We start from the raw sequence: 25,675 nt of genomic DNA, 5'->3' as shown, positions 1-25,675 counted from the left end.
TATTAACATTGCCAAATACGACATTTGCTGAAAGGTAGATGTGGTAGCAAGCGCAGTTTATAAGGATCACATGACTGCATGAATCATGATTACATTACGAATGCTTATCTCAGTGAATTTAAAAAATCAACATGATTGATTGTACAAACAACCTTTGCATGCCTGATTGTACATACGACCTTTTCTGCTCATGCGCAAAACTGGTACTGTGAACTTTTTTTTAAAACCATCAACCTTTGTGGGCGGATGCCATTAATTTCATACGGTAATCATGCTGCTGACATGTCTGTCCAGTGCTGTCTTTCCGGCTGCCGCTAGATGGCGCCATCGTTTTCTAAACTGCGGAGGTTCCTTTTATTCAGTCTCTAACACCAATGAGCAACAGTTACTCTCACAGAGACGTGCGTTGAATAGCAAGATTAAGAATGACATATAATAGATTATATTCACTTGTAGCAATCAGCTGTTTTCTCCTTCCCTTCCTTCTTTCACTCAGTTCCCCCTTTCTCTGTCTATCTCTCCCCTGTTACTTTTTTCCCTTCAACATTCTATATGGAAGTTGTGAATCTGATGTGCCGAAACATTACAGACACCCAACAACATGATTGTCCAATTCACCCTTCCACTGGGTGGATTGTGTATACAGATACTCGTCCTTACTAATTACAGATAATCTAAGTTTCTGAACTTATGCATTTCCTTTTATCTTGTTATTCATTCCAAAAAAGAAAAAATACTTCATGTCTTTGGTATGGCAAGATAATTAGTTTCCAAGTGCGAGACCTTCCATTCACAGCTCTTTCCAAAGGCAACTCCACAAAAACTCAAAATCTCTCTACATTCAAAATTATCTCGTCTTCACTCTGAAATACCTACTTCAAAAAACAATACAGAGTGCTACGGCGATGCAAATTCATTAAAAAAAAGAAATGGAAGATTTTCACTTTGTTTCCTTAAGGCAATGTCTCCTTCCATAAAGTATCATTTAAAAAAAAGAACACACAAGAAATTCACAGAATGAAAAATCATAGCAACATTCAAATACCATTGTGCTTCTTGATAAACATTACGTAGTACTGTAAAAGCATTCGCGTCTCTACCAACGAGTCTCGTGTACGTGAACACTATAGCCGTTGATAAAGTAACTAGTTCGATCTAGACGCGAGGTTTGTTTGTCGAAAACAAAAAGCAAAACTGAATGGGTTCCTGCGATTTCCCTCACACGCGGAAATCACGCTCGTACAAAATCGAAAGTGAAGGTGACAACCTAAGTTTTCCTCCGCCAATCACTTTGCGACCTTTACGCGTCGTCTCGGTCTTCCATCTTCCTCCCTAATTGTCACCATGGTAACGTGAGATCCCTTCGTCCGAATATCCCTCCGCGCTAAGGTTTGATAATCGTCATATTAGCACTTAGCAGCTTCGAACATATTTTACTTTCTTTTTCACTCGAGTATGATAGATATTCATCCCACTACATACCGAATGTAGATTCTCTTTCCGACTCTACTAATACAATGTTTTTCCTCGCTAAAATTCAAATTATAAGAAGATACCAATCAATATCGGCATATCTATCAAGCTGGGATGGATATTTTTCTTTCATTTGCTGCTTATTCTCGTCTTAGAGCCAGTGTAACGTCGTACCTATGAAAAATATCCCTCCGAGCTGACGTGTAAAAATCTTTAAAATACAACACAGCTCCGAACCTTACTAACTAGCTGGCATAGGCAACGGTACAACTTGCCTCGTCGACGCCCTTGTATAATTGTTCAAAACTTTTAGATTTGACAAAATGACGGGGAAGTATTTCTATTACATATGCGATTACAGACTCTTTTATGCGCATCTTTAATTTTTTCGTAACTGGTACAACGTCAACATATGATTAGAAAAACTAAACCTGTGTGAAAGTTTAGATAGTTGGTCGAATATCCCCACACTGAGGATATCCTTTAAAAATCCTTTACAATGCAGCTTTTGCGAATTTAGAAGCGCCTCCGCCACAAATTATCGTGAAAGAACGTCCTCACGATATAGCCACCGTCTTTAACCACAGCCCTTCATTTTTTTTCTTTGTCAGTTAAAATCGTGATTACAACACAGTCACAATGCAATAAGGATGGACATGCTCCTATTATAGTAGCCTTTTGCAAAGGCAGCTCGCAGTAGACTTGCTTTCAGCGAGCAGTGGACTCGCACGCTAGCAGCTCGCCGGTCGCAGGCTGTGTGTGCGAGTCCATTGCTCTGCTCTCTGTGTGCGTGTGCTGAAATAATAGCGAGCTGCGTTTTTGCAAAAGCCTGCTTTTGTAGCTATACTTCAGCACTTAAAGAGTTCAGTTTTTATGAAACTGTTTGTACGCTTGGATAAGCTTCCGGGTTTTCAAAAACAATCATTGTTTAAAAGGCGTGTTCCAACAACAAAATATAGATAAATAAAAAATTATGTTTCATAATTCCGGTCTACGCCAGTTGTAACGCACAGGCATACATACACAGCTACGCAACCTAGATGGATCTGTTCGCTCTAGGCTTATCACACCAGACCTCTTGTAAAAAAAATGATATTAAGTCTGAGTCTGTCGGTCCAAAAACTTCTTGTATGTGAACACGGCAGTAGATATCAGCTGCATTTTCACTCAAGAAGAAAAAGACACAAAAAACCGCACAGGCATATTATACATGTATTTGAAAAATTCTGTGCGGTACTCGACAGTGGTAGCAGCAGTGTAATGCAAAGTCTTGGGAGTAGACTACTTCCAACAAAGGGACGAAGGAAAGAATAAAGAAAGTAAGAAAGAGAGCAAGGAAGAGAAGGTACAAAACTAGAATGAGTGAAAGGCAGAAGGCAGGACAGAAACAATGACTAAACGAGTTATTGTAAAAAAAAAAACGACGGGTGAAAAAAAAAAGGAGGTTCTACTTGGCAAGACCGTCCAGAAAGAAATAGCAAAATAATGAAGAGGAACGAATAACAAAAAAGATACAAGGACAATAGTGGGAAAGGAAAAGGAAAAATGAAGGAGAAAGATACTTTGGCAATTTCAAGGTATTCCATCTTACCCATCACGATATGGGACCGGTTAATATATCAAGAATAAATACCACAAGATGGATGTCTTTCTGTGGATGATTTGCATCAGAGTCGCCATTGCACTACTTTGCTGTAGCCAGGTCCGGACGGATACCTGCGGCAGTGCCGTTTCGCAACGGATGTTGACTTTAACCTTTGACCCCCTTGACATCGTCACATGACGTCATCGGTTCTTCAGAAAGTCGATGACGACTTTAGGTACGACTGGACGAAGCTCATCCATTCTTACTGGGGGAATCCGCCGCCGGATGATCCTTCTTGCGAGAAACTGCAGCGACGGCACGCGTCTCCCTGTTTATGTGAAATCCCGGAAGATTGGTATTGGAAGAAGTATTGGACGGGTGGGGAGTATACTGGGGTGGCATAGACGGTGTGATGTGTGTACGTGGGATGGTGACGGCGCGACGTGGAGGGGGTGGCAGCTAGTGCCCGTGGGCTGCTAATAATGATAATGATAATGTTCATAATAATATATCATTATGATTATGGCCATTGTCATTTTTGCATTGAGAATAATTATTAATATCATCCAAGTAATTTTAAATCACTCTCCGCTTTTAAAAAAAAAAATCGTAGGGTATCATGGACAAAACATTTCACCCAATTGAGCATCTTGCGTTTATGAGTCTAGAACCAGTTAACATCGAAAACACACAATGATGACCACTTCGTGAGAGTTCAGCAATTCAAAGAATCGGGAACACTTAGATCTGTTATCAATGACTAGCCGTAACGAGATAAGGAAACCCAGCACAGGTAATTGGTTAAGATATGAAACTCACCGACACCAATGTTATATCAATACACAGGACAAACTATTATGCCTGTGACTGCAGCTTCTAACGAACGAATGAGGGCGGTATTATCGATTATCGCACAAAAGCCAGTGTCGTGACTGACAACAGGCAAGCTCTATAGATGGACCTAATGTAGTTGTGCTGGACACGTCGTGTACGATCTTATTTGTAGTACATTCTGCAACTTCCTACGAGGCTTTCGTGTGAAATAGGACCAACAGACATTCATGTTTTCATAAGTTTGTCTAAAATTGCACAAAATATCATTTATCCTTAAAATCGTATCACGACATTTTTTTTTTCATTTCTCCTCTTCGACGTAAACTATCGTTATGATAATCTAAAGAGAGACTGTCATTGACTATGTTTTAATAGAAAATGTACGTGTTGGAGAAGTAGCTATCTTTATTCATGAAATTTCTGTAAAGTCGTAATGACACTGTAATGCAGTATGTGTCACAGTGTCTAATTGTCGTTAGTTTTTGAAGCATTTATTTTGCTATCTCAATAGTTTCACTCTCGTTTCCGAGTATAATTGACGTTTCGTCTACTTTCGGTCAAAGAGTACTTTCAGTAATACCATTCTTTTCCGGGATATTTTTTTTTAAATCCTCAAAAGAAACATGGCGTGGAGCCCATGGACATTATATATTAACAAATCAATGTGTCGAGAGCTGTATAGCATTCATCAGTGCGGGGTGCATGTATTGTGTACGTGAGTTGTCGTTTATGTTCAAGTTTGCTGTTTCCAAATAATGTCACGTTTTAATCCAGTTTTGGAACATACCAAATTTCGGCCTCACCTACGGCCTACATTATCAGCTTAGTCTGGCTAATGAAAAAAAAAAAACCCGCTGAGTAATGTTTGCGCTGAACTGACCGCTGTGAGGTAAATGTAGAATTAAGTTAAAAAAATGACTTGGATCATGCCATTTCCCACGGCTACACGGGAATGTATAAAGCACAGCTCCACTCCATTGCGCGGATTGGTTGTTTAAAGGAATTAAAGCAAACAAAGAGAACGGTATAGAGTCACCGCCAAGAACTGGACCTACAGTAACAGGGTCATGACGTTTAAAAACTTCCTCACAAGCTTTTCACGAAGGAGTGGAAGTAGAGACCACATTTTGCAGACGAGGGGAATTGGTGTCATCACCTCACAGGACTTCTTTCGATCTCTACTTATTATTCATTGAATTTCCTTGTTTTTATATAAAAAACCAATTGAAAGGAGAAAACATTAGCTGTATTCCACGCATCGAATAAATGTATAGTAGTCTTGCAGTTTACCTTGCAGAAAACGCGGAATTCTTTGGGGTTGCAGTTGCCAATTTGTTGACCAAAATATGATTTTGAAACTTGTCAATACATGCTTGTGAGGCGATGTCTTTTCTATACAGTACCCTCTTCCAACATTCGCATGTGGTTGCGTTGTTGACGACGAATATCATGCTTTTGGCAAACTTTAAACCAGAAACTTTAAAAATTCTATAACTTTTCAAAGTTAAGTCCAACTTTTAACTTATACCATTCTTGCGCTATATATTGAATTCAACTTTAATTGATGGTGTAGAACTACATTTTAACTCTACCAGAGCTGTCAGCATCTGTACTGTGGTGTGTTCTCTCAGTAGCGGATGGGGGGGGGGGGGGGGGGGGTTGTTAGCGGGGTTTATCCCCCCCCCCCCCTTTTCGGCTGCCACGTGAAAATGTTATGTGCATAGAAAACGTCATTACGATGATTTGTCGCTAGAATAGGCAGCAAATACGTGAAAGAAGTGGCAGCCAAAAATGTAAAGACCTTATTTTCCTTTTTTATTTATTTCTTTTTCTTTTCAGCCGATATAGGATAGGGAGGAAAGTGGCAGCCAAACATTAAGAAAACCTTTTTTGTGTGTGTGTGTGTCAGCCGATTGACGAGAGAATTGTCATTGGGCATGTTGGGTCAATCTCCAGCAAAAAGCTATACATATGTATTATATATATGTCTGCCACTGTCTTATAGAAGAGTTTTGCTGCTACTAGAAGAGTTTAGGCGCTGTGTGATCATTTTTTTTAAGACTCACGTAATTGCTGTAGGAAAAGAACGATATCTTGATGGCCGTTTGTCATGGCAACATCTAACGGTGTCTGTCCATTGTGATTCACTTCAGTCAGTGTAGCCGTGCGATGAAGGAGTTCCAAGACTTGCTGAAGAGCAAAAACAATCAGTGACAAGATTGATGGAATTATGCAATTACGATGTATATGGTTTAAAGGGATGGGTATAGTATTGGTTGAGATGGGGATTCAGCTTTTAACTTTTTGTGAGATACATGTAATGGGCGTTCAATTCTAAGGCAAATTTAAAGTTTATCTGATGAAATTCGGTAGTGAAATGGCTGAGACAAAACAAAACAACAACGTAAAACAAAGTGGTCCCAATAAAAGGTGAGATCTACCTTTTATTAGGACCACTTTGTTTTGATTTGTGCTGGAATACCTCAGTGATTTCAAAGCCAATTTTCATCAAATAAACGTTTAATTCCTCTTTGAATATTGTATGGTCTATCATATTCCATAAGAAGTTTCTCATTATCTCTCAAAAAGTTGGGAACCTAAAACGCCATCTCAACTAAAACTATATCATCCCTTTAATTGATATCTTTGTCTGACAAAATCTATTGGACTTTCTCCAATAGAATCTTTATGGGACTTTCCTAGCGGAACTTGTTGCTGGGAAAAAAATAATCAATTGCCATTTATATCACACAATATAGATTAACTTTGATTTATCGGTGTTACTTATGTTATCAGTTGACACTCGGCTGAAATCACAGGGCGTATCGTGGATGATTATTTCGGCCATAGTTCACTGACCTTAAACATTTGACTCGAGAGATTTTCAATACTAGTATCACTCTGCAGGCCTATCATCTGCTCATCTGCCCTTCACGAAGCACATACTTGAAGCTAGTGATAAGAAAATTGACCAATTCTACTGAAAGCTCACCCTGTTGTTGTTGTTATTGAGGGTAGTTGGAAAGTCGGTTGGTATCATTGGTTGATTGTTTCTGTTGTAGAGCGTTCTGTCCGCTCGTTTGTATGTCATACAATCTGAGGCCGGACAATCAGATGTGCTACTCCATAAACACATCGAAAGATTCCAGCCCTTTAAACGTACCTTGATCCTGTCGCTGTTGCCCGTTTCTGCCGCTATGTGAGCAGGGGTGTTGCCCCAGTTATCCTGCGCCAGCGCGTTAGCCCCGTGGTCTAGCAGAAGGCTAACAGTTTCCAAGTACCCCTGTTCAACGGCATCGTGGAGCGGGGTTCGTCCGACGTCGGGGTCGGGAACGTTTGGGTCGGCTTTCCACTCCAGAAGCAAGCGAGTAATGTCGGGCCTCATCATGTTCATCACCTATGGAGGACACGACCACGAAATCTTACAGAAATTAGCACCATATGTTCAATTAACGACTTACTCAAATCATATCAATGTCCAAATATTGTGTAAGCAGCTTGTAGTTGGAGAATCCGGGTGGTTCTTAAAGGACAAGTTCACCTTCATAAACATAAGGATTGAGAAAATGCAACAATATTAGTAGAACACATCAGTGAAAGTTTGAGGAAAATTGGACAATCGATGCAGAAGTTATGAATTTTTTTAATTTTTGTGTTGGAACCGCTGGATGAGGAGACTACTACAGCTTGTGAGTCATATGCGTACAACAGTATAAAGAAAATGTAAAAGAAAATTCAACATATTTTCACTTTTTTCGCATAATAAAAGAGCACTTGACTTGTCTCTTTCTAAAGGGATGGGGAATAATATTACCCATAACATTTGTCGGTAACGAGTCAGGGGAATGTGTACTTTTTTCAAAAGATGGAAGTTTGTGAAATTCTCCTTATATTTTCCTTATATTGTTGTACGCATGTGACATCTAAGTTATTCATACACTGCAGTAGTCTTCTCATCCAGCGGGTACTGCACAAAAACTTCAAAAATTCATAACTTTTGAACGGATTGTCTGATTTTCCTCAAACTTTCAATGATGTGTTCTACTAATATTGCTACATTCTCTCAATCCTTGTGTTTATGAAGGTGAACTTGTCCTTTAAGGCGATTAATTGGGTGCACGTCACAAGACCGACACCCACGAGTCATACAGCCCATGAGTCATACAGTCCACGAGTCATACAGCCCATGAGTTCGACACTAACAAGGCCCACGAGACCGTGCTATATCTGTCGAACTCGTGGGCTGTTTTTACCTACTGTCGAACTCATGGGCTGTATGACTCGTGAGCTGTACGACTCATGGACCTGTTTTCAATGTCGAGCTCATTGGCTGTATGACTCGTGGGTGTCGGTCTCGAGGGATGAACCGATTAATTTGGTCATTGCTGTCTATCACAGGTTCACTATCTCACATGCCAGCAATGGACGCGGCGTGGGAATTCATGAATTAACGATTTTAATAAACGATGCGGAAGTGCTAAAGACAGTCATTTCGAGGATCTCACATTGCTTGTAAACGATACAGAAAAGAGATATGATGATTTCAATTTTGTCAATAGTTTGGTAACTCTAGCTACTTACCAGTTTTGTCATAATTACTCAATCACTATAGATTTTGAATAATTGCTTGCCGAGAATATGAATTCCTCTTCTCGATTTCATTTCATATAAATGAGTTTGATAAAGATGTAAGTGCAGATTGACGGACTACGAGTCATGCAGCGACCTCTCATCAATAAATATTATTGTGTGATTGTACTGGGCCCCATTTCATAAAAACTTGTTATCAATAACGAGTTACGATAGTTGTTACAAGCTATTGAAGTCCTTGCATCCGACTGGCTGAGAGCAAATTTGTTATGAAAATGTGGCAGTTGTTGCTGATAACAAGTTTTATGAAACGGGAACCAGATTTCACTTCTTTTTTTTTTTTTTTAAGAAAGCATGTGAAACATCAAAATGCCATCATTTCCCAATTGTCCAATTTTTCTTAAGATCTGAAATCGAAATTTTGCATATCTTTTTAATATTTCCGATATAGCTTGAACCTTTATCGTTCCGTGTTTTTTTTTTCTGCTCAGTATGTCGAAGTCAACTAAAACACATCGTTGAGAGAAGAGTACTGAATACCTCTGAATCCATCCGTAAGATGCCTTCCTATACATTGTAGTGAGAGCTGCCCGAAAGTCGACCTAGACTGCAGTGCTGCACGGTTACAGCTCGGTATTCCGAAGGTTCTTTATTCCCAAGGTTCGTTAATCCGAAAATAAAATAAGGTTTGTCATTCCGAAGGTTCCTTATCCCGAAAGGTTAGTTGATTCGAAAATAAGAGAGAGAGAGAGAGAGAGAGAGAGAGAGAGAGTAAGAAAGAGGATGAGAGGGTACATTATCCCGCAGTTTCGTTAATCTGAAAACTAAATGAGGTTCATGTATTTCTTAAAGTTCGTTGTACGCACCTTCTTTTCGTTTTTCGGGTAAACGAACCTTACTTCTTAATCGGATTAACGAATTTTCGAAATAAGGAACCTCTTGAATAACGAACCAAATGTTATTATTTCATTGTCGTATAACGAACCTTTGGAATAACGAACCTAACTTCATTCTCAGATTAACGACCCTCCGGAATAACAGACCTTCACCATAACAAACCCCCATCTCATTTTCGTATTAACGAACGTCTATAGGTATAGGGGATTTGTGCGTTTCGGAATAACGAATTTTGTTTTATTTTCGAAAATGCGAATCTCCGGAATAACGAAAGTGATCACCCCGCTTCGTATACACTCACCTGGATAGCAGTTCTTCCATATTTGTTGAAACTGTTCACCGTGTCGTTAGGTGCAGTTTCAAGAAGTGCCTGCAGTTCATCGATCTTAGTATCCCCTCTAGCTGCTGCCTGCGTTATCTTGTTCACAAAATCTGGCTCATTCTGGGCTGCCATTTTTGGCTTCTTGATCTGTTTGTTCTGTTCTTTTTTTCTTAAATCAAATAATAATGTCCTTTCACGGATTGATGTGACCACAGAGAACTTGCACTGCCAGCTTCTGAAGAACAATGTTCTATAATATCTGTCGACTCTTGCCTTTGTTTCGCTATACCGCTCTTCTCTGCGCGAAGTAGCCTTAAAGGTTCGTCGTCATCATCATCATCATCATCATCATCGCTGTCGGGTCGTGTCGGTTCGATGGCTTTCACATTGGACCGTCATCATCCGTCACTTCCTGTCAGCTCTCGTCCAACGATTTGAAGTTTCAGTTCAGTTTACCGAGGCTTTGATGGGAGAGGGTCCAGATACTAGTATGTTGCGGAGATGCCCGGATGCTGAGTCGAGGGGGGGGGGGGGGGACAAACAGACAGACAGAGAAGATTAGAGTTACCTGTTAAAGGTATTTTTAACCATTGGGAGGAGTGATTGAAAATATGGATCGAGCTATCACATTTGATGCATATGTGTGGGTCAGTTGTATCACAAAACATCCTGGTATACCACATAAAAATTTCGCGATAAAGCCTAAGATATAAGGAGATATCACTATTTTTTCTCAAGAAACCATAACTGTGGAGGCTTTATTCTAGAATTTTTTTGTTGTAACTATTGTTCACATTTTGTATATTTGATAATACTTCAGATTGATTATACCGATTAACATTTTTACATTGGTTGTTTCTATCCGTAACTCACATTTTAGAACTATCTTGAAGCACTAAAGCTGGGTTTTTGTTTCATCTGCAAATGGTAAATAATGCCTTTTAACTTTACGATAATGACTGACATTATTGTAGTCAAGCTTTAAATAGATTTGAGGCATAAATTTTTCGGATATATCAGAAAACGGGAAGATGAGCATGGTGCTAGAGAAGGTGATGAGAAAGAAAATGACAAGATAGTAGTATGAAAGGTCCAGTTTACCTTTTGTATCAATGATTTTTAAAATGTTAAAGATACCATTTTTGATGCATATGTGTAGGTCTGTTATCTTTTTTTCACAAAACATCCTACCATATGATTTTGTTGTTGTTGTTGCAATAAAGCATGAAATATAAGGAGACATCAGTATTTTTCTCGATAAACCATAACTGTAGACGGCTTAGTCTGGAAGCATTCTTATTATAACTATTGTTTACATTTTGTGTATTTAACAATACTTAGCATCGATTATACGGATTCAGATTTTTACAGTGGCTGTTTCTATCCCTAACTCATATTTTAGAACTATTTTAAAGCACTAATGCTGGGTTTTTGTTTCATCTGCAAATGGTAAATTAGGGCACGTGATGGCAGCAAGCAATATTTATGGGAACTAACATACACTCTTTAAACATCCGAGTCAGAACTGACCCGGAACTGGGTCCATTGGTGTCATACACCGTTCCGGGTCAGAAATGACAAGGAATGGGGTCAAATATGACCCATTCAGAGTCATGAATTGGGTCAGGGTGACCCCATTCAGGGTCTTCATGACCAAATTTAAAGTCATTTTTGACCGGGAACGGTGTGTGACCCCAACGGACCCAGTTCCGGGTCAGTTCTGACTCGGAATTTTTTAGAGTGTATAATAATCAGAGCAAAGCCGGAGTAGAAAAGAACAACAACAAAATGTTTCATACTAATTCTGTTCTTTATATCTGACCTATAAACTAAATGTTTCTCATCTTTGATTACTTGATTTTGGCCTTGTTTGTCTTGTGTTTTGTTTCCTTTCGCTTTCTTTCGTCTCGGTTTGCTTCGCCTACAATGACCTCAGTCACATTGTAGATGAAATCATTTCGCTTGCCTTAGCCGGCCGACGTAATCTCATAAAGTCTTGTTGCAGGATTATAAAACCGCTTTCTCTCTTCTTTGCGGTAAAAACACGTATACAGTATCGGACAGTGCCTGCCAAATAACCTGAACAGCTGTTTCTGAGCTTTGCTTTGTTTGGGGTTTTCCAACGAGTAATGACACCTTGTTCCTGGAAAAACGAAAGTAGTTAAAAGTCATTCGATATTCAGTACCATCTGGAGCAGCTGAACATAATTGGCTGATAAAAATACACACACACACACACACACACACACACACATACACATTCATGTAATGTACCCGCCACTAACAGAAAGTACGTGAACATAAGTAATTGTAGTTTATTTATCGTTACATTATACGCTTAAAGGGATGGTATAATTTTGACCGGGATGGGGATTTAGGTTTTAACTTTTGGCGAAATAACTTGAAACAATTCATATGAAATACCAAAAAAAAAAACACATTCAATTCCAAGAGGAACTAAAAGTTTATTTGATGAAAAATCGGTTTTGAAATGGTTGAGATACCCTTAAACAAAGAGGTCCTAATAAAAGGTGTGACCCACCTTTTATTAGGACCAATTTGTATTCTTATCTCAGCTATTTCAAACTAATTTTCATCAAATAAACGTTTAATTTCTCATAGAATTTCATGCCATTTAATAGTGGTTCTTATAATTATTTCCTAAAAACTTAAAACCTGATAAAAGGTGTGACTCACCTTTTATTAGGGCCAATTTGTATTCTTATCTCAGCCATTTCAAAACTAAGTTTCATTAAATAAACTTTAAATTTCTCATAGAATTTCATGCCCTTTGATATCTAATAGTGGTTCATATAATCATTTCGTAAAAAGTTAGAGCCTGAATCTCCATCTCAACCAAGACTATCCTATCCCTTTAAGATCAGCACGAGCTAAAAAAAGAAATGCCGCAGGAATATGAAAATAAAAGTGCTGGCAGAAGAGACAAGAGTGGATAATGTAGAAGAAGGAAGACATTCGGTCCAGTTACCGTTTTATGATGTAGCACAAAGGTTTAAAAGCAATTTTAGCTTGACCTTGTTATACCAAGCAAAGCTAACTTAGCTATAATTGTGTGTGTATGTGTTTGTGTATTTTGTCTGTCTTTATAAAATGTGAAAGACATGAACATGACCTTGAGATAACCATCTTCGAAATTCCAGCGATATTTTGTTGTTGTTTCGGAGTGAAATTGGAGTGAATAGGCCACTGCATATGTGTCAAAATTTATGGATGTTGTTCCTCTCTAGACCTACAGTAACAAGCTGTCCCACAAACACAACCAATTAAAATGTCAATATTTTGATTGCATTAATCAACTGGTGTATCGTCAGACAGGTCTAATCATGAGCCCGCTCGAGCTGGAATATAATGTACAATCGAAAATATAATAACCCGATTTTGGTTTAATATTTTTTTAAGGAAGCTCAAGTGTTCAAGCAAAATTGATAAATCATTTAGAAGCAAAATACAGTAAATTGTTGCATATTAACTCTTACTCATGACATATTCCACGTTGCATAATGACGTTTGACGAGATGACAGCCCTATACAAATCTTATTGCTGTCAATATTGTACTATATGTCTAAATTCTAAATTCTTTGTTTTAAAGGGACTGTACAGTACTGGTTGAGGTAGGGATTCATGTTTTGAACATTCCTAAGTGAGATAATGAAAAGCATCTTATGAAATATGAAAGAGCATGTAATTTTAAGAAGGATTCAGCGTTTATTTGATGAAAATTGGTTTTCAAATGGCTGAGATATCCAAAAAAGTGCTAATAATAAAAGGCGACATGCCCCAACTTTATTAGTATATCTTTGTTTCACCTTGTTTTTTGATATCTCAGCCATTTCAAAACCGATTTTCATCGAATAAACTTGTAATACCCCTTAGAATTGCATGCTCTTTGACATCTCATAGAGTGGTTTCTGAATATCTCACAAAACGTTAAAAGCTAAATCTTCACCTTGACCAGAACTGTACACACCCTTTAAAGGTACGCAATAGGATATTTGAATATGTTAGTAAACTGGTCTATTTAGGTCTGCTCCTTAGAATGCCCTGAATTCTAGTAAACTTTGCCAAATTAGGCTACTTGTCTCGCAATTTCGAATAGATATAAATAGAAAATGTAAGGTTGCAAGGGCCTACATGTTGTACATTGCAGACCTGCTAATGTCCAAAGGTCCAAGTACTTTCGATTAAAAGCCAAAGTTCTCAAGACAGCAGGTTTTCAAAAAAAAAAAATCTCCATTGGTCAATCTAATTGATATGAATATTGTTCGGTGTATGCTGCACCCCCCCCCCACACACACACCACATAATTACACACAAACCTTTTTAACTTAAACAGATGTGATGATGCAAAAATGATTCTTAATCTTAGAAAATACAAACCCAGTAGATTGCAAAATTTTATTATCCTCCATAGATAGTGGGTTACGGAAGAGAGGGTCGCCGTCGCTCCCCCTCCCCCTCCGAAATAGGCACACCCTCAGTGTGACCAGCGTAAAGACAAAAAAAAAAAAAAAATGGGAATGTGTTTTGAAGCGGCCTAAAATAACAGTACCAAATAGCCAAGAAATTGTCAGATCATGTCAACCTAATCATGGTGCCTAATCAGCTGAATAGCAAAAAAAAAAAAGTCCTCACATTTTTTTTTTGGGGCTACAAATTATGGTGCCCATTCCACCGACAAGCAAAACAAAATACACACACACACACACACACACACACACACATATATATATATATATATATATATATATATATATATATTGTGGTGCCCAATCAGCTGACTAGCAAAACAAAATAAAACAAAACTCACAAAAACAGGTCTTCACAACTTTTTATTGTCAATTTCGTCGACAAATCAGCTGACAAACTCACAAACAAACCAAGTAGGCCTATACCACAGTACACGAAACGCCAAGAGGTTTCCTTTCTATAGGAATTTTGCAAGAATTATGCTAAAGACAGACCAATATACGCCTAGCATAATGCTAGATGTTGACGCGTCTAAAATTATGCCAGAAAGCATAATTACGCCAACTCTGATAACATATAGCGCTCCCTGTATGCTCTCTTAACATCACGAACACACAAGAACGGTAATGATCATCTCAGCATCATAAGGCAAAGTGAACCGTACATTATCATAAAGTGATCTCACCTTGATACGATTATGTCCGACATGAAGCTGTCTATACGAATCACAACTAGGCCTATATACAGCTCAGTGAGCGTAACATTGGCAAAAATCCCCGCAACAGGTTGTGATGAGCCGTACAATAATTGTGTTCGTAACGCGATACCCACAACGCTTCCAATGAACGGCGCTTTGACGACGTAACTATCATCCGACATAAAACTGAAAAAGATTATAAATATCTATTGTACACAGTAATGACCCCAACGTTGCACTCTCAGTAAGAGCTGATGGTTATAAACAAAACGAATGTGCGATAAACACAATCAGCCTTCTGTTTCCTCATAAGCATGTAGTTATGCTCGATATAACTGCTAATCTATATAGTGAAAAAGGCTATTATTATGTCCAATTACGTACGTAATGTCAAACGTCCCTCAACCTATGTACAGTGAACGTAGCACAATGACATGTGAATGCGAGTGGTTATATACATACACAAGACCTATACACAACATAAAGCATGTTCGAAATGATCAGTTTTAACAACATGGAAGGGAGGGTTTACAAGATTTGCCACTGTCAGTATTATGCAAATGTGAAGATGTCATACCCTCACAATTCTTACCGTTTTCAGAGGAAATAATGTTTCCTAATTGTCGTTATTTTTTTTCAATGAAACAAATAAGGGAATGTAATGCCCTTGACAATGTTGGAGTGAGTTAATCATCCTTAATGTATGATATAAAGGGGTTACAGTTGCGAACTGATCAATCCAAAAAGCATGATTTGAGTTTATTGACACACGCAGGACATCCTGGCAGATGTTCTCCGTACAGATGATGAAGATACTTGTTTACTTAACCCATTACATACTGAATTCTAAAAAAAAAAATAAAAAAAAATCCCATTGACTTAAAGGGGAAGGCTAGTAACTGATCAGTGGGAATCAGTGGAAATGCTGGGAGATGATTGTTCCAATCCTTATGGGATTCGTTCAAGAGTTCATTGTATATCTATTGTTGTGTGAAAATGATTTGCTTCAGAATGGTCTCATATTCAAGTAATATGCAGTTTAATGCTTCCAGGTTAGCGTCCCTGGTCAGTGACGGGGCATTAATCTGCACATTACTTGAATATGAGACCGTTCTGAAGCAAATCATTTTCACACAACAATAGATATACAATGAACTCTTGAATGAATCCCATAAGGATTGGAACAATCATCTCCCAGCATTTCCACTGATTCCCACTGATCAGTTACCAGCCTTCCCCTTTAATATGCAGGCCAACAGGTCTCCGTACGGAACGGTTAAGTCTGGCTAATAATAACATATCAATGCCATTACACCATGATTCATGTTGAGCATGATGCCCAGGACTGTAGTATAATACATGTATACGGTTGTCACGCTTAGTATAATAACTCAAGCACACGAATACATGCTGATAAATATGGCCTACAGATTTCACTTCGCTCTCACAGTTATGCTGTCTCTTTAATTCTACCTAAGTGGACTTACCTTCATAATGAAGACAAGAATTCGTGTGATATTTTCATGAACACGTCATTGGGAGATGATGATATTGGAGACCAAGACAATGTAACTTCATCCCTGTACTTATATTGTAAGGTCGGAACCGATCCCTTGCCTGGCATGAAAACTCAGACGATATTGAGAAATTAAATGTCTACCAATAATTATGTTTGTTTGAGTTTGCACCAGCTGTAATAAGTTAACCTGAACATTTATAGCAGATTTTCTCATGTGTGACAACAATACGCAGGAAGTGCTAGCAATTAATTCTGTATGATATTTATTCAGTCACGCTCAATCTGCGCACTATTGAACAGGGAGGCTGTATACTGGAGGGCGTTAGGTCCCTTTTATAAGAATTGCATATCTATTAATTCTTGATGAATAACTCTGACCTTGATTATGTTTTGCCGAGAAGCCTGGATTCCATATCAAGCGCAAACACACACACACACACACACACACACACACCTCTCTCCCTCCCTCACACACACACACACACACACACACACACACACACACACACACATACACACAATCAATCAATCAATCAATCAATCAATCAATCAATCAATCAATCAATCAATCGACCAATCAATCAATCAATCAATCAATCAATCAATCAATCAATCAATCAATCAATCAATCAATCAATCACGGTAGGGGTGCGTTGTCATGGTAGAATTGGACCTATTATTCTCCAATATCGGATCATCATTAATCAATCCGCCAAAATGATTACAGTTAAATACCCGGAGACCGCAGACCTCCGTTTTGAGCAACTCATCTCCATCCATAGTGTGTTGTGATTCCCATGCACCAAATGCAAATTAACGGGGTTTCCCCACTCTGTAATCGAAATGATTAACGGTCATCATTATAATATATAGTGTTATATTGTTCAAAAGAGTAATCTATGGCTATTCATTGTAGAGTTTATACACATAATTTATATGCTGAATCTGGCACTATTTCCCATGCAGTGATAATCGGATCCAGAAAGTGACCTGGATTATTACTAAACTTTAATCATCTACTTAGTATTCCATGTGTCATCCTCAACTTTTTCTGATAATTTTATCCAAATCCGTTCACTGTAGCTTTTTGAGTTATCTTGCAAACAGACAAACAGAGAAACCAATCAACCCCGACAAGCATTCCGCCCAGTAACTTCTTTCTCCACCGGGTCGCATTTTTCCTCGCGTAAGTAAGAGAGGAAACTAGAATTCGCATAGAAACGTCGAATTTCAGACACTCAAAGAATTTTGAAAAGAAATTATGAAAATGATAACCATTAATGAGTTTCGTCAAAGTTTTGACACGAGCTTTTCCAAGTTGGATATAACAGTTTCTACTATCCCAATTAAGCCTTCTGAACATTAATAAAAAGAGACTTTGGTGGTGTATCAGCCGAACGGGGTTATTGTAAAATGTCGTCTGTTGTTGACGAATAAAATTATTTTTGTGTGTGTCATGTCTGTCTCTCCACCTGAGTAATTACCGTCTCCGCTTGAGCGATACTGAATAACTGACAGTCATATTGCCGCAGGGAATGCAGAAAATAGAATGCTAGTACACCGCCCCCGCCCTCCACGATCGCTTTGATGTTGACATACGTTAACCATAACACAAAACATGAATTAAGAGCCAGAAGATATGCTTTACGATAATTACATATGCGGGTATGATAGACTGAAGTCATACCATGTTCATATTGCGTATTCGACGAAGTATAGTATTGTTGCGGAAGGCACGTGTAAATTCTAATAATAACAATGATAACGAAAATAATAATAAGGTCTTAGTCAGTTAGTTATCAAAGGTAACCCCTCTTCAGTGTTGCCACTGCTCAACCAGAGGGCCCTGCCATTATTACCCAATGTATTACCCTCGCGTTTCCAGGTACCCATTTATACACCTGGGTCGAGAGGGAAATAGTAAGTAAAAACATCTCGTCCAAAGACAAGTACTGGTCGGGAATCGAACTCGGGTCCTCCGATCACTGCCGATTGGGAGTCGGAAATCTTATACACTATGCCACAGCGCTCCCCCCCCCCTAATTTAAATAATTAAAAATCATTGAGCACTAGAATCGCAGCAGCTGTTCAGGAAGCGAATTGGGACGGTGGGGTGCCGAAAATGAGTGGAAGTAAACGACAGCGAATGCTATCTGAAAATTAAGTCCTGTGAAATGTAAAATCCTATATCATAGAAGACTTCGGCATTTCTCGGTCCTGTTGGAGAATGCTTTTTTTTCCTCCTGGCTGGCAGAGGCTAGAGCGTCTACCTGGCAAGCAGAGAAAGATGTTGAGTTATCCCAATAACTACAAAAGAAGATAACTTGTAAAATATGACGGAAAACGCAATGCTGTCACTTTGACAATGACTGCTATGTCGGCATAAGGGGCTTGAAGTCTTGGGGGTATAAGAGTCCTTCCCATCACCGTACCACCGGGGGAACTGTAACAGCTAGAACAAAATGATCACAATAACAGTATACAAAGGCAGTTCTAAGTTGTTGAGGGTTTTTTTTTTCCTCACTTTCTGTTTCAGTTTGCTTTATTTATCCACTTGTACTAATGGAATCATTATCAAAATTCAATAGTGTCAACATCAAAATACATAAGAGTTCTTAAAGAGTATACTTAAAAGAAATATGTAATTACGTGTTTACAGGAGAAAACATTTCGACGGGTCTAAATCGGCCATGAAAAAAAAAGAAAACCTATTTGTGCAATTTCAAGCTTTTCACGTGCATGCACAAAACACTGATATTGATCACAATCGCATACATTTTTGCATATCAGTGGGGAATTTGTAGCTGTAGAAGGCGAGTGTTTGATTATCAAACAATAATGATGTGGATGATGAAGCAATGATGCAGGAAAGGATATATCATTGTTATAAGTGGAATAATTGTAAAGAGATTATATGTGTGATAGTTTTGTTTTAGTTGTGAATGTCGGGTCAATGTTGATACATTATGTTTCAGTTTCAAATATACTTTGCGATTAATGTCTTTTGGTGTACTTGAAATGTATTTCGTGTACATGAATATTCAATATACGAAGAATTTCCATTGCCGACAAAGCAGTAATCAATCGATAAATCAATCAATCAATATGCAAATCAGCTTAGACAAAAAGGTCAAGGTCTCCAAAAAGTTTCTCTTTGACCTACACACTGGAATCTTCAGAAATTTTCTGTTTGTTTGATGTTTTTTATCTTTGCATCACGTTATGAAATTGCACGAACTCCGTCAAAGGGCCAATCAAGGGGTGAACGAATTGTGGTTACCGTAAGGTATAAAGGTAAATACGATTCTCTATTTCATGTTATTTTCAAACTCACTGGAGACTATTCAGTGAGGTGACAATTGTCGTCCTCTCATTTAATTTGCATGCCATGCTAATGTGGCCAACATCACTGCTTAGCGGTGTCGGTCACATTAGCATGAAGTGTGAAGTGTGACATAAAGATGACGTCAGACACTGTATTTTGAATATCGACAACTTCATACCTGATGTGCACTTTTGATGGAACCTATTTGTATTTCTTTGTGTCTTATCATCCTGCCCATAATCTGTTCCGTCACTTGAACATAACAGTTTGTTTTTCTTTCCTTCTGTGACAAAAATGTCACCATTCTCGTTCTTTTCAATAGACCTTTAGAGACGCTGTTTGACTGGTAAAGAATCATAAAGTTACTTTTTAAAAATTCTCATCAGAAATAGCTTAGATACACTTGTAAGCTGGTTATTGCATAGGTAAGGAGCATAATATTGTTAAAGGGATGGTACAGTATTTGTGGAGATGAGAATTGGGCTTTTAAGTTTTTGCGAGATACCAAGAAAACATTTATGAAATAGTACAGAGCATACCATTTTAAGAGGAATTTGAAGTTTATTTGATGAAAATCGGGTTTGGAATGACTGAAACATCCCAAAACAAAGTAAAGCAAAGCGATCGTAAAAAAGTGTGGGTCCCACACTAGAATCACTCTGTTTTGGATATCTCAGCTATTTCAAAACCAGCTTTCATCAAATAAACGTTGAATTCCTCATGGAATTACATGCTCTTTCATATTTCATAAGAGGTTTCTCATTATCTCACTAAAAAAAAAGTTAGAAACCTGAAATTAGGTCTCAACCAAAACTACACGACCCTTTAAGTTGATCCCGTCTAGAAGAATGCTCTTCAAAATACCTACTGTATAATACATCCAATTAAAGTGATAGCGTTTGCAAATTCCAATCGTTGACGCATAATTATGATATCACACCTATATACCCCAAGAAGAAAAATTGTATCAAGTTTAAAGCGATTATTGTCCTGATAGCAACAAAATTATTTTTTCCACTTACTCTCCGCCTGCGGGACAGGTTGATCGTTCTTCTGCCATTAACGGATGTTTGAATAAATCCGAAAGACAAAGACTTCGATTACAAGCTACAACCTCTGCTGATTGGCTATAACGGCACGGATCCATTGCTATGGAAACAAGCATAAGAGCAGGCCCAAGCACGTTGATCAGTATTTTGAGCGAGTTCCTATACACTGCGGGTCGTCGACCGATAACGCCGCGTCTGAATACATTGAGGCACGCCAAAACAATGACCACGAACCACGAAATGGAATTGATGTAAACATGCGGATACTCGAGTCTGGTATTACCATGAGAGCAAAGGAAGTCAAACGCTTGTTGAAAATGAAACCATCGAACCGTCTAGGATTATGATACGTTGGCAACATGGTAAAGTCTATTTTAAACGCCCACTCTCCGGGGAATGCCCGATATATCTTTAATAATACAAACGCGGAAGACCATAACAAAGCCAAAACGGGAAAGGATTCCGAATCGAAAACCCGTTAATATGTATTATATGCAAATACACACAAACACAAACACACGCACACACACACACACACACATGAACACACACACACACACACACACACATACACACACAGCCTTTCCCTCAGTAATGTTGTAGTACAAAACATCATTGTACGTGACTGAGTATAGAAAGTAACTTTTGTTTCAACATTATGCTATTATTATGATGTCATTTGGGTTTCCAAGATTATGTTCGTGACAACCTTTGTTGTGAGCTCTTTCGTTTTTGAATGTTTGCTCTGTGTGTGCGTGTGTGTGTGCGTGCATGTATGTGTGTTTCTGTCTGTCTGTGTCTGCTGTATACGCATAGGATACACGTATATACAATACATCATATAAACATACAGTATATGACATGCATGCAATTGTTATAATCATATAGGTATCTATATGTCTATCTATCTATCTATCTATATGTGCGCTAATGTATCCCTTACATAGGTTTATTCCCTGTGTTGAACTTGCACATTGTTTGTTAATGGAAGAACTGTATCAATAATGAGACTCAGGACTTAAATAGCAAGAATTTTCTGGGTTTGATTCCGACGGCCAGTACCGTACTTCTTTGCTCTATATCATTTGGATCAACGTGTATAAATGGCGACATGGGTATAATATAGTAATACCGACAAGGAAGAATATATACAGAAATTGTTGCGCTGAAGAGGCTACCCTGGATGAACCCTCAAATAATTGCTATTTTTATCAAGTAGGAAGGTTGATTCTCTCCTGACTGAGCAGATTTACGAATAATTACAGACTCTTTCCTGTTGTCAAGTGCGACGCTGTCGCTGACGAATAAGTAAGTTTGTGGTTCCATTCTGCGTATGAGCAGAATAAAAGGTAATTTGTACCAACAGGGTATCTTGGTTTTTGAATTCACTGAGATAAGCATCTGTGATGTAATGGCTATTCAAGTTATCCTTATACAGTGATAGTGCTTGCCATCACATCTACCTGACAAAAGATCCCTGACAGACAAAAAAAGGTACCACTTGGCAATATCATATATAAAGATTGTTAATACATTCAATGCAAAATATGAAATGGATGCTTTCCCAAGTGTTAATTGATGGAGCATGCATTCTGGTCACATGATCTAGGTCCTATTACGCAAGTTCATCCTTTAATTGTTCGAAAATGACTGATGAATTTTGTATGAGTTGTTACGTCGAGTATATGCTTATGCATTCTGTCGCTGTGGAGACGAGTAAATTTAAGTGCCTAACTATAACTGATAAAAAAAGAAGAGTCATTTGTACGCATGCGCACATGAGCTCACTCCGAACTGGCTGATTAGAATGAACAAGTTTGCGAGAAAATGAAAACACGAAGATGATTAGGACACACACACATGACATCATGCCTGCACAGCAGACAGAGTGTTATATAACAAGGACGTGGGAAGCAACCTCCCTGGTTATATCAGCTCTGCGCTGTAAATGCACAAACACAGAGTGACTTGGAACACGGAATTGCTGTGAGAAGTTCTTATTAACAGTTCCGAAACTGATGCAGAAACATAATCCAATACATAATTCTTTTATTGTTCTTTTTTTCGTTGGGGTGGGTGGGGGTGGGGGGAAGCAGTTGGTAAAGTCTTGGAAGGGGGGGGGGGGGTAGAGAATGTTAAGAACATTATACGCACACTACGAACATGAATCCGCACAGTCATTCTTTCGTTGCAGCTCGTACATCCTGCACGACAACAAAACAGGACAATAATGTGAACTGGAGTGTACATTGTACAGCATGATCACACGCGCACGAAACAAAAACAAAAACAAAAACAAAAAAAAAAATCGCGGATGCCTCTTATCTTGTGCATAATGCCAGGCCAGCTCTCTGAAATATCATCAGTATACAAGGGGGCATGTCATGAAGGGTTTTGTCGGATATTTTTTTTTTCTGACAAACCTGCTCTCAGCCAATCAGATGCAAGGATTTTAGTAGCTTGTAACAGTTCGTCCAAAAACACACACATATATATTGAAAAACAGCTTCATGGAATGGCCAAAAGCTCTCGTCACAGGGAAATATGAATGGTTTCCTGTATATCCTGTAATAGATATCTTGCCGTTTGAAAAACACAAGATGATGTGTTATCCATAATTATACCGGTATACTTACAACCACGAACTCAAAGCTCCGCACGAATTATATCCATGCGATGTGTGCAAGCACAGTCAGATTTGCATTTCATAAGCGACTGTTCAAGGGAAGTAGAAAAATAATTTAGTGCGGCCATTATAGACTAAAGGCCACCACACACAGGCTAATATTGCCTAAGAAGGCAATAACATAATGGCGGCATTAAGTATCGGAGTTAGGCCTACATTGTTACATGTATTTTTATTTCTTGCGAGATTTTGTACAGATGTCAGCTTTAATTTAGCATCGAGGAGGGCAGTGATAGTCAAGATGAAATTAATGAAAATATTGACATGGTCGCAACATATATGCTCTTACTGATAATGACAAAAATAGCCAACATTGCGCAGCGGTCTTTCACGACATTGGGGATGCATTTTTCATTCATTCATTCATTCATTCATTCATTCATTCATTCATTCATTCATTCATTCATTCATTCATTCATCATTCATTCATTCATTTATGTTTTTTCCCATTTCAAGCAGAAACATAATATCTTACAGAAGTTGAATGCAATGCATTCTTTTTTGTAATATTTAACTCATTTCAATGAGTAGATTGTCAGACCAAAAAACATGAAAAACAACAACAAAAACAAACAAGGGCAGACTACGAGCAGCTATAAGGCATAGAAATCAAGATAACAAATTTCTCTGAATATTGCAGACCTAATCATTTAAGTATAAGTCAATCGAAATCGAAATATCTAACTTCGTAATACAAGGGAGACAGCTCCCCGTTTAATCCGCAATTTTTATCTCTTTGATAAAAAAACCCTCACATTATCATTGCGAAGACATAGTCCGTTGAATCATAATAGTTTTTGGGTGTTCTTTCCTGCCTTAACACCATTCTTCCCCTTTTAATATTGGTTGATATTGAGGTTTGCAATCAGACAATAGCCATTAATAACTGATATCAATAATTCACATTTAACTTTTCCTAATAAGGTGCAAGTTATAATTATGTTTAAGGATACTTTTTGAGCGACATTTTTCACGTTCTGTGTCGCGAGCGTTTTACAATGGTTAAAATCTAAACAACACTGATGTTGTTTGCATCAAGTACGAACACTGACGGCACATCATTTCATTAACATTGCTATCATACACGCGATATACGATATACACGGGAGAACATGAAGGGGATATATTTCTTATATAGATCGCATGGTATAGTGATCTATTTTCCATCACCTCTCTCTACTTCCCTTCGCTTTTCCTTTCTTACTGTCGAGCTCATTCGTCATTTTTGACTCATACTTACGCAGATGGCAGTCAAACTTATTTCATTTAAAATGAAATCCAGGAGATTCTTCCCCCCCCCCCCCCACCATACATCTCCTTAAAGGGATTGTATAGTTTTGGTGGAGACCTAACTTCAGGTTTCTAATATTTTTCATTGAGATAATGAGAAACCTCTTACGAAATGTGAAAGAGCATGTTATTCCAAGAGGAATTCAACATTTTGATGAAACTTGCTTTTGAAATGGCTGAGATATCCAAAAAAAGAGCAATCCTCCTAAAAGTTGAGACCCACCTTTCATTACGATCGCTTCGTTTTACTTTGTTTTTGGATGTCTCAGCCATTCCAAAACAGATTGCCATCTAATAAACTTTGAATTCCTCTTGGAATGGCATGGCCTGTACTATTTCATAAGTGATTTCTTAGTATCTCACAAAAAGTTAAAGTCCCAATCCTCATCTCCACCAATACTGTACTATCCGTTTAAAGGAGAGGATTTTCACATACTGAGCATTCAATTTTGTAATGCGCGTATACTTATAGATAGGTAAGATTGATTAGGTCCAGACAGTCATTGAATGTGACTTTAACTTTTTACCTTCAATTGATTATTTATCCTCATCATGATTAGCATTTGTTTATTTCAACATCCGGATTGTTTTCTTTTGCTAAACATGTTATGTAAACTTCATTATAAACTCCTCATTTCGCGATGTCATCTCATGGCAGTCTTTACCTTTGATTTACGTCATTATTTTCATTAAGATTATCACATTAGAACAAGTGTTTACAATCTTCATTTCAGATCTTTATCTTAATAGTATGATCACCGCACATATTTCTGATCTTCATCTTATATATCTATTTGTATCATCATGTGTGATCCACATGTAGTCGTTTTTTAAAATTTAATTTAAAACGCATTACAAGCAATGTGCTTTTCAATGGATATTGTACAGGTGAATGAGATGAATGGTCCTTTTGTAAACT

At 38.1% G+C, this 25,675-nt stretch overlaps 1 protein-coding gene across 1 annotated transcript in view; it reads right to left on the bottom strand.

Moving 5' to 3' along the window:
• Window positions 1-3,258: 3,258 nt before the first annotated feature.
• The window catches only part of LOC139723059 (cyclin-dependent kinase 4 inhibitor C-like), a 47,080-nt gene continuing 24,663 nt past the window's right edge, over window positions 3,259-25,675 (bottom strand). The window contains exons 2-5 of the mRNA XM_071634333.1: window positions 9,681-10,213; window positions 7,056-7,289; window positions 5,959-6,082; window positions 3,259-3,386 (exon numbers count right to left, since the gene is read on the bottom strand). Of these exons, the coding sequence (XP_071490434.1) occupies window positions 3,259-3,386; window positions 5,959-6,082; window positions 7,056-7,289; window positions 9,681-9,833 (639 nt within the window). The 5' untranslated portion in view covers window positions 9,834-10,213. The remainder of the gene's footprint in view (window positions 3,387-5,958; window positions 6,083-7,055; window positions 7,290-9,680; window positions 10,214-25,675) is intronic.

This window comes from Diadema antillarum, unplaced genomic scaffold, assembly GCF_040938485.1.
Source record: "Diadema antillarum isolate AM-2024a unplaced genomic scaffold, OU_Dant_1.0 scf00000180, whole genome shotgun sequence".
NCBI classification, from domain to species: domain Eukaryota; kingdom Metazoa; phylum Echinodermata; class Echinoidea; order Diadematoida; family Diadematidae; genus Diadema; species Diadema antillarum.
This window is presented reverse-complemented; position numbering and strand designations above follow the sequence as displayed.